Source organism: Buceros rhinoceros, unplaced genomic scaffold, assembly GCF_000710305.1.
Source record: "Buceros rhinoceros silvestris isolate BGI_N320 unplaced genomic scaffold, ASM71030v1 scaffold4723, whole genome shotgun sequence".
NCBI lineage: Eukaryota > Metazoa > Chordata > Aves > Bucerotiformes > Bucerotidae > Buceros > Buceros rhinoceros.
Window position 1 is genome coordinate 65,637 of NW_010404061.1, and position 9,315 is coordinate 74,951.

Consider the following 9,315-nt stretch of genomic DNA (forward strand, 5'->3'; position numbering starts at 1 on the left):
TCCCTACCAACATACTGGGTCATAGAGAGAAAAGTTCAAAGCAAGCAGTTTTTCCAGGATTCCATCACTCCTACTCCCATTTCAACTCTTCATGCAAATGCATGTATAAGATGCCATATGCCTCCCCACCTCCCCGTGCCAGGCCTTTGAGCTCACTTCTGAACAAACACAAAGTACGCATTTTACCACAGGAGTTAGTGGAGTGTAACACAAGATACATCTCCCCAGCTGGGAGAGATTTGTCTTACAACTCTCCCAGCTCTTGCAGGTCTGAGTAGCCACTGCCTTTTCTCCCTCAGAACTATGTTACTCCTCCGAGCTCGCGCAATTTCTGTGAATGCTCCCACCGCCAGTGTTACGGATCAGGTGCTACTCTGTGCAGCCAAAACAAGCCACATTTCTGGATGAGCTTTGAACTTGTTCTGCTCTTCTGCTTTTTGGAAATGCTGATAAAACAATCTAGATCTTTTCTGTAATTCCAAAGAATCACAGAGTAGGCCAAAGGCCAGTATCTTAATTCAGAATAATATGAATATTTATGACGTCTCCTGTTACTGCTTTTTCACTAATAGAAGACACACTTCCACCGGTGACTGCTTAATTTAATGATGTGCTTTAAAAGCGTGGGGCCCTAAGCTGTTGAGTGATTGAGTGCTTGCAGTTCTCATTAACTTTAGAATGAGTAAAGAATTCTCACTAGGCAAAAAAGCAACTTGTAGAACATCTGTTTCTTCGAAAACGATGTGAAGCATGCCGAGTACTCTACAGCCTTGCAATTAGGATTCACACCAAATGCTCTCCAAGGCCTTGTCTATACAAGAAAGATCTTGTCAGTATACTTAGATCAATACAGATATACTAGCTAGACTTTCTTGTACAGCAAGCACTTACCTGAGAAAAGATTGCCCTGCCAAAAGAATTTACAAAAGCTCACTGGCTGAGCAAACAGTGGGTTTGTTTGTCTGTTTATTTTTTTCTTTTCTGAGAGCAAAAGCTGCACTTACCCTAGGGTTTTCTCTGGTTAAAAATAATAATAATAAAAATATTAGATGTTACACTTGTGAAGTACTATCTCAGAAAACCTTTTTTGTGTAGATTAGTCCTCCCACCTTGTTGTCATTCTGATAGCAGCAGACAACAAAAATATTGTCTCTTACAGAACTGTTTGCTGGAGAAAAAAATATATGAAGTTTAATATTCAGTTTTGAACATGGCTTGAATGTATTATATAGATGTTGCGGAGCGTGAGAAAGACTGGACCTGGTAGCTGGTGAGCTCTACTCCAGGGAGTGCAGCAGTGAGAAGGCTCAGGTCAACATCCAGCAAGCACAGCTGGCAGAAATAAATCAGTGGCAGCAGCAGCAGCTGCTAAAGCATGAACTGCATGGACGCTGGTGAGGGAAGTGAAATGGGGTCCATTTATGGCCACTTCAAATTCTTTCAAATACCAGACCTGTAAAGAGACCCATCTACCCATCCATGAGGACATGAGCTTCCAAGCATTGACTTCTTCCTGGTTCTGGGGAAAACTCATGGCTAGTTGCTAGGAAGAGCTACCAAAGTAGTCAAAGCCGGGTAGTCCAACAATTTCTTACAGCTCTGTATACTCCTTTTTTTTTGTCTCATGCGTATTGGCTCTTTGCTTCAGTTTCCTTCCTTAATGCATTACTCAGATCTCATTCCTGATGTTCTCCTTTCTCCTCTGCACTCTTCCTCTCACCTCCCTTTCCCTTCAGCATCTTCCCTTTCACTTCTCTTCACATGTGATTTATCTCTTCTTAACTAATTTCATCACTATTCCCTGAAAGAATAAAAAACCCCAGCCAACAAAGAACCCAGCAATGAGACTAGCTTCCTCCTTATTGCCACTGTAAAGCTCACTTCACTTGACTGGTCCACCCCTGTCTCAGCTGGCTCTCTCCTCTGTTGATGTAAGTTGAAAGATCTTTGTGGAAGGATCATCTGTTGTGCTCTGTTTGCTCAGTGTCCAGGGAAATAGATTTTATTCCACTCAGCTTCTGGGCAGTACCATATTAATCTTTGCTACGCATAGAAATTAAAAAGGCTACAGCCCTCCTAAAAATAATATAAAGATACATAACTAAATGTAGAAAATGTGTGCATACACACTGCACTGTAAAAAGTTGGAATTGTATTAGATAGAGATAGAATACTGTTGTCAGACACATGCACAAAACTGACTCCACTGAGGGTTACACACATATGCATTATTAACAGCTGAATCTGTTTAATAAGTTTTTCTACACCTACTTAAATGCTACACATATATACATACACACATATATGTATGCATCTATGCCATTTGGCAGCTATGCCATGATGGCAGCTTCACCATCAAAGTGTGCATAAGGCTGAACATGTGTTAAATGATTTCACAGGCCACAGTTTGGTATGTATGAATCAGATGCTGGTGAACAACACCAAATGCAGATGCTTAATAAAGCTTCTCACTTTAGTCCTTCTCCCTTTAGCCTGCTTCCTCCTCTTTTCTGGTGCAATTACTATTTTGTCTGTTTGGACATAGTAACATTTTGTTTTGGGCTTTCTAGCAGCAGGTATGCAACTGCTTTCACAAGAAGCCATTGACTTCTGTGCCTCAAGGAGGCAGCTATCCAGTGGCTGAAGTGGCAGCAGTGAGGAAATCAGTGCAGAAGCAAACTAAGTATATTGCTGAAAGGTGACATGGCAAGGAATAAACAAGGCTTGTACCTTTTGTTCTTCTTTTTAATGAATTACAGAGACGACACAAACTTTTTCTAGTGCTTGTGATGTGTTTGGGTTACCTTCATGAATGTTAAAATTTGCTTACATGTTTTGCTTGATGTTCACTGAGGGATGGGGAATGGAAATTCTTAGGACTTATCACAGGAACAAGGATGTTGAACGCATAACAGAAGAGCTTCTTTGGAAAAGTTAAGCAAAAATTGCCTGCATACAAAAAAAAATCTGTTTCTCTTGGTATCTGCTGTGCCATAAAACCTCTGCTTCTCAAAGGCTTTTTCTACATGGAAAAGGTATATTCTCAGTATACCTTAAATAGAAAAAAATGGCACAATACTCCTTAACGTGTGTGTATGTATCTGTGTCTATATCTATCTGTCTGTCTAGATATCTCAAACCCCACCTTAGCCAGCACAGATAATTATCTGACACAAACAAGAACTGAATGTAGACAGGCCTTTGTCTACTTCTTGCATGTCTTCCAGGACAAAGAAGGCTGGTGGGCCTTCTTTGTACATCAATCAAAAGTGTACAAGCACAATTTCTTCCCTTTTTTATCCACTGCTACAATGGAAGAAGAAAGGTCTATATTCTGTCCCACTCCTGCCTCCATCAGCAGACAAGGAGCATGAATAGAGAAATTAGTGATCAATCTCCAACTAGTTCTAAAGCAGTCACCTGTTGTAAACATCCTGCAAATGAAACACTGTATATACATGCATGCTGGGTCCGGTCATGCAAAGTACCTTTGAAAGCCCTCAGCTTTCAGCAGCCGCTAGAGGAGAGAACGACCAGCACCATGCAGGACTGGGGTCTCTGTGTATGCATACACCAGTTTCAAATATAACCCTGAAGGTGTTCAGACCTTCAAATAGCTACAAATCAGTATAAACTGTAACTTCAGAATTCATGTCATCTCCAAGCGGGAGGCCTGGATCCAGAGATGACATCTCCACTGCTAGTCATACCTGATGGTTAGTCCTGTCCACAGTGTTGGCAGTGGAAGCGTGGTCACGAGTGTTTTGTCGGACTCGGGTGGAGTTTTGCTGCTCAATGGTTGAGGAAGTGGGGATGCAGAACTCTCTGAAACACCGTTTGAAATTCTCATCTAGAAACGCATAAAGCACTGGATTAAGGCAGCTATTTGTATACCCTAGAGCAATACAGAAGTGCCAGGAGACAGTCTGGAAAGTAGTTTCTGGGATGTTGACCAGAGCTTTAACGATGACATAAATGTGGATGGGAGTCCAGCAGACAATAAACACTGCCACCACTACAAGAACCATCCTCGTGATTCTCCGCAGGTTCCTGTCTTTCTCTTTGGAGCCAGATAGCATGCGAACACTCTTCAGGCGTAAAATCATCAGCCCATAGCACACAGTAATGACCAGGACTGGCATGATGAAGGCAAAGATGAAAACACAGATTTTCAGGAGGTTCTCCCAGTACCATGCGGGGTGGGAGAATGTAAGCGTGCAGTCAATAGAGCCTGGAGAAAAAGGAAAATAGTGAAGAAGAACAAGCAGATCAGTTTTTCATTTACTTTTCTTTAAACCTTCAAATATCATGAGCAAGTATATGAAGATTTACTAAGTAAACAGGTAAAATTAAGCAATCTGTGTCCTGTCATCGGCACAAACGCTGATAGGATAAAAGTGCTGCAAAACATGTTGCATGAAACATGAGTTAGAAAACCAAAACTAAGATGTTGTGTTCTCTTTTTCATTTTATTGCTTGGAATTGCACATCTATCAGACAAGAAAAAGAGCTAAATTGTCCTAAATGTTTGAGATTTGAAACTCATTTTCATTTTCAGTATAAAATCTGGTGAAAAGAAAGATGGTTTAACCATGGTATCTGCTGAGAGTTTGGCATTTCAGGGCAATGGGAAGAGAATGACATGACTGTGCACAATGGGAGAGTTTAGATTTATGTTGAGAGGACATCACTTCATGGAAGGTTTTTGAGCACCAGTGATCCAGAACATGCTTTCTTCTCTGTATCATGTCCTGCCAGATTAAGTGCAACATATCTATGACTGTCAACTTCAGTGGGAATATCCTGGGAAGCTCAGGTTCCTGTGCTGTAGGACAGTGCATAACCACCCGACAGCAAAAGGCAGGCAGGCACAGGTGCTTTTCAAACACTGCAGTAAGTGTGTGGGGCAGCAAGTCTCACACAGACCCACAGAAGGAGCTGGACCTGCTTGTTGTAAAAGACAGATCACGTGCAATGCTGTGTCCAGTCAAGCACAGCCAGATGCACAATTGTTGAAGGGGTCCATCTGCACTGACACATGCTTTATACAGGCTGGAGGTCAGAAATTAATTCGATGCCTCTACAATAAAATGAAATGATGCAGAAAGGAATTCAAACATTGAAATACTCAATTTAGGAATGAAAGCCAGACTTACCATGCCTGTATTTAGTAGTTGCCATGAACATAACTGGCAGGCCAATGGCAGAAGAAAGAATCCAGTTGCAGACATTGACAATTTTGGCATTTCTAGGGGTACGGAAATCAAGGGCCTTAACTGGGTGGCAAACAGCTACATAGCGATCCACACTCATTGTGCAGAGCGTAAAGATGCTGGTGAACATATTGTAGTAGTCTATGGATATAACAATCTTACAAAGGATGGTTCCAAATGGCCATGTTCCCATCAAGTAATTCACACTCTGGAATGGCAGAGTACTGGTTGCTAGGGCATCTGCCAATGCAAGATTGAAAATGTAGATATTGGTGGCAGTCTTCATTTTCGTGTACCTAGAAAAAAAAATCAGCAAAGTATGTGAATGATCAATGTTAAGCAAAATTGAGTCCAGTGCCCCATCTACAAGAAACATCTGTGAAATAATGAGCTAGAAACTGTCAAAGATCTTCTTTTCTGCTTTTGACCAGATGACTTTGCTATGGTTTATCTACAATAATGTTTGCAGTGCATTGATGCATTAGCTGAAGTAAGAAAGAAAAGATTAATTTAACTTGTGCAGAGGAATGACAGACATAGAAGAAACAATATTATACATGCTAAAGAACTGAGAAGCTGAAAAAAATTGTAATTGTACATATCAGATACTGTACTAGATAGACAGATTTTCTGTAATCTGCTGATGTCAAGTATCAGAACCATAGTCTGTAGGAACAGAGAACTCATTTGTAAGGTTGTGGAGTAGTAATGACATAATTCCTTAGGGAATAAGCACCTAAAAGATAACTATCAAATCCACTGTGTCTAAATATTCAGGTCTTTAGACTTTCTCGTTTGTTTATAATTATAGAATTCTGAATTAATTTGTAATGATGGTTACTACATTACTAACCTCAACATCCAACATAAGTTGCACAGATGTTTTTTCAATCAAACAAGAAGACAAATTCTATTAACCATACACATTGAATGTATCAATAGAATCACCACCCCTGGGGGATGCTGCAGCCCTGTTGCTTGACATAGGAATGCTCTCTCGGCTCCACAGTGCCTACTTTGGCAGAAGGATCTTCAACCTCCATTGTACCTGCTTCTTACTAAGTCTGTGCTGCTAACAACCCCAAAATCAATTCCTGAATTTTGACTATGTCACTCTTCACAGATAAGCAGGGGAAGCTTTTGATGTTTTAATTTGTATTTCTATTGCTAAAAGCAGAGTCCAAGATCATCCTTAATTTCATCACATTTTTGAAGAGCCCTTCATTGTTTCAACTCTGTTGTGTCAGCTGAGCAGCACTTGAGAACCACTTTTTATGAGGGCGCTGTACTTTTGCAGTGCCACAATCAGTGTTTCACTCTAAGCAATTTTCCCTGCCATGCTGCCCTGCTGTCCTGATTGCTGCCAAGGTTGCTGGGCACAGTGGCTGCCTGGCTTTTAGAGGGTCAGATGGCTTGCTTTTTTAATAAAACTTGCTTTGGTTTCTGCAAAGTAACAAGTATGGTGTTTGACTAAACATTTTACAATTTATAGCCTGATTTGTAAGAGAAATAGCCCATTTGAAAAGATCTTTCAGGCAACCTGCCAGGGAAGACAAAGTGTAAAATACAGTATTTTGTGGTTTTTTCTCTCTGAATTTGATCTCTTCAGAACATGAGTCAGCTGGAAAAAAAACAACCCCCCCCCAAAAACAAAACAAAACAAAAAAAACCCCAACAGCCCTACCACCACTAGATGGCATTGATTCAGCGTCCATATCTGGAAACAGCCTTCAGCTTTCCCACAATTAAACCTCACCGCAGCAACAGCTTTAATGTTAAAATAACGTTAAAATAACTCGTAATCATAGTGTAGGGAACATACATTTGGAACTTTTTAGTAGGGTCTAGAGTAATGCAGACTTCTTGCTGAATGCATCTAGATGGCTTTTATAATGAACGTCTGAAGAAATTTGTACTGGCTTTGTTCTCTCATTTTCTAGCACTGTGCGTGAAGAAGCCGCTAACAACCGTAATTTCAATGTAATGTGGTTTTTAAAAAGTATTTTCGAGTAGATCCAGGCTCCTTCTTGACTGCTGTATTGAGAAAGCATGTTCTGAGAATGATACTTCCAAATTTTAAATAAAACCTATATTCTGAAAGTACCCTAAAAACTTCTCCAGCAAGATTGCAACACTAACTTAGGAAGAGGTAGATGCTGCAAGCATCCATGTCTTTGCTGGGACTTACTTAGAAAAAACATACAGGATTGCAGTGTGGGAGAGGCACACAATAAGCTGCAGCTCTAAAAACATTTTGGAGGGAGGAGAAAATATTTTTCTGGGCAATTTGCTGGAGAATCTTGCAGAGGAGAATGAAAATAGCAACATTTTTATATTGACCTTACTATTACCCAGAAAGAAGCCCTCTTTTTGCCACGTGCCCTGTTGTTTATCAGAAATTAATGTCTTCTCCATAGGTCTGACAACAAGTATAGGACTACTGAAGGTTGTGTGCAGAAAGCTAACCTGGAGGTTTGATTGTGTCGTGAGCAAATATACCTGGCTTGCTGCAGATTGATCCCCTCAGGCAGCAAAAGCAGAGGACGGACAGTGGCTCTCATTTCAGCACAGAGAAGGAAAGGCAGTGAGAATCCTTCACCCTCCCCTCTGGCTGCTGATCCCTACTCAGCTCCGAGGTGACTGCCCTATCTTTATGACTGGACAAGAAAGCACTCGGGTACGCTGCTCAGTGCTGCTGCCATCACACACAATTCTGGCACAGTTCTATCTGAAGAGAACATCATCAGATGATAATGATAACGTCTTTTTAAATCAGTAATTAGAGCCACTCTTATGATTTAAAGGGAATACTTGATACAGCAAACAAATACATACATAAATAGAGTGCGTGAGTGACTCTCAGGATAGGCAGGAAAAAGCTCTGAGTAAATAGAATAAAGTTTCTTTACTGTGATTGGCACGGGTCTTATCTCACTTCAATGCTACACATTTTTCAGTTTTGCTATCTTGCTGTCATTGCCAGTTTAAGCTTAAAAGTTCTTGGGCTGATTTTGTTTAATGGGCTCTATAGGGGCTATTAATGAAGGATTTTGCTTGATGTACTCTGTAAACTTCGTATTTCTAATCAGGCTGTTCTTAGAAACAAAAGAAGCAGAGCTTTGTGGTCACAGAAAGTATTTACCTACAAAATTGCCTAATCAACAAAAGCCTATTGAAATTCACAATAATCTTCTCAGTGGATTCTATGGAATTTCGGTGTTTCTCTGAAGTGAATATTTCAAGATTTTATAAAGTGCTTATTTCTGAAAGAAACATTTTGTTAAACATGTATTTTTCCAAATAAGTAGATTATCAGTGTCTCCAGGATATTTTTTTTGGTATGAACAAATAAATACTAAAGCCATAGATTAAGAGTAATTTTAACATCATGAAAAATAACAGTCCCTCAAAATGAAGCTCTTCTAAGCCTTGATCTTAGCTGTTATTATATTTTTTGCTAAAGTATCAGTCTACCTATTTGAACAAGCAGCACAAATATTTCCATCATCCATAGATGTGGATGTGATGAGATTTCTATACTTCAGAGGGGCTGGATTTTATATGCAATTAAAGTCACAAGGTATCTGTATGACTTACAGTACCAAAAGTATTGTGTTTGTAAATGCAATCCCTTAACAGGTACCGTCTTCACACTTTCATTCAAGGCCACTAGAGAATCTAAAAATGAACAGATGTGTAAAGAAAGAGTCTTAAATCCAAACCCAAGAAAATCTGAATGCTAGTATTTAGAATACATTCAAATTTCAGCATCTAAAACATTAAGTATATTAAATTTTGCATGACAATGAGCAAGGTTGCAAGTGAAGACAGAAGTTGCCTTTGGGCATAATTACTTTTATTTTTACGGCTTTGCAAAGAAAGATTAACAGAGCAACACGGTGATTCAGTTTTTTGGTGAATATTTAGCTCCTGGTACACATTCAAATTATTGATACTGACACCTACTAGTATGCCTGTTCTATCTCTTCTGTGCAGGTTTTGCATGATAAAATAGCTGTGATTATGAAGCACTTTTTTGTTAGTAGCTGTAGATGATAGATCAGATTTACAACAGTAAGAATACATCTAATTCTGTAGGGAA

At 39.8% G+C, this 9,315-nt stretch overlaps 1 protein-coding gene across 1 annotated transcript in view; it reads right to left on the minus strand.

The window, feature by feature from the left end:
* Positions 1-5,505, minus strand: part of OPRM1 (opioid receptor, mu 1) — an 8,144-nt gene extending 2,639 nt beyond the window's left edge. The window contains exons 1-2 of the mRNA XM_010133222.1: positions 5,157-5,505; positions 3,711-4,231 (exon numbers count right to left, since the gene is read on the minus strand). Of these exons, the coding sequence (XP_010131524.1) occupies positions 3,711-4,231; positions 5,157-5,499 (864 nt within the window). The 5' untranslated portion in view covers positions 5,500-5,505. The remainder of the gene's footprint in view (positions 1-3,710; positions 4,232-5,156) is intronic.
* Positions 5,506-9,315: the final 3,810 nt, after the last annotated feature.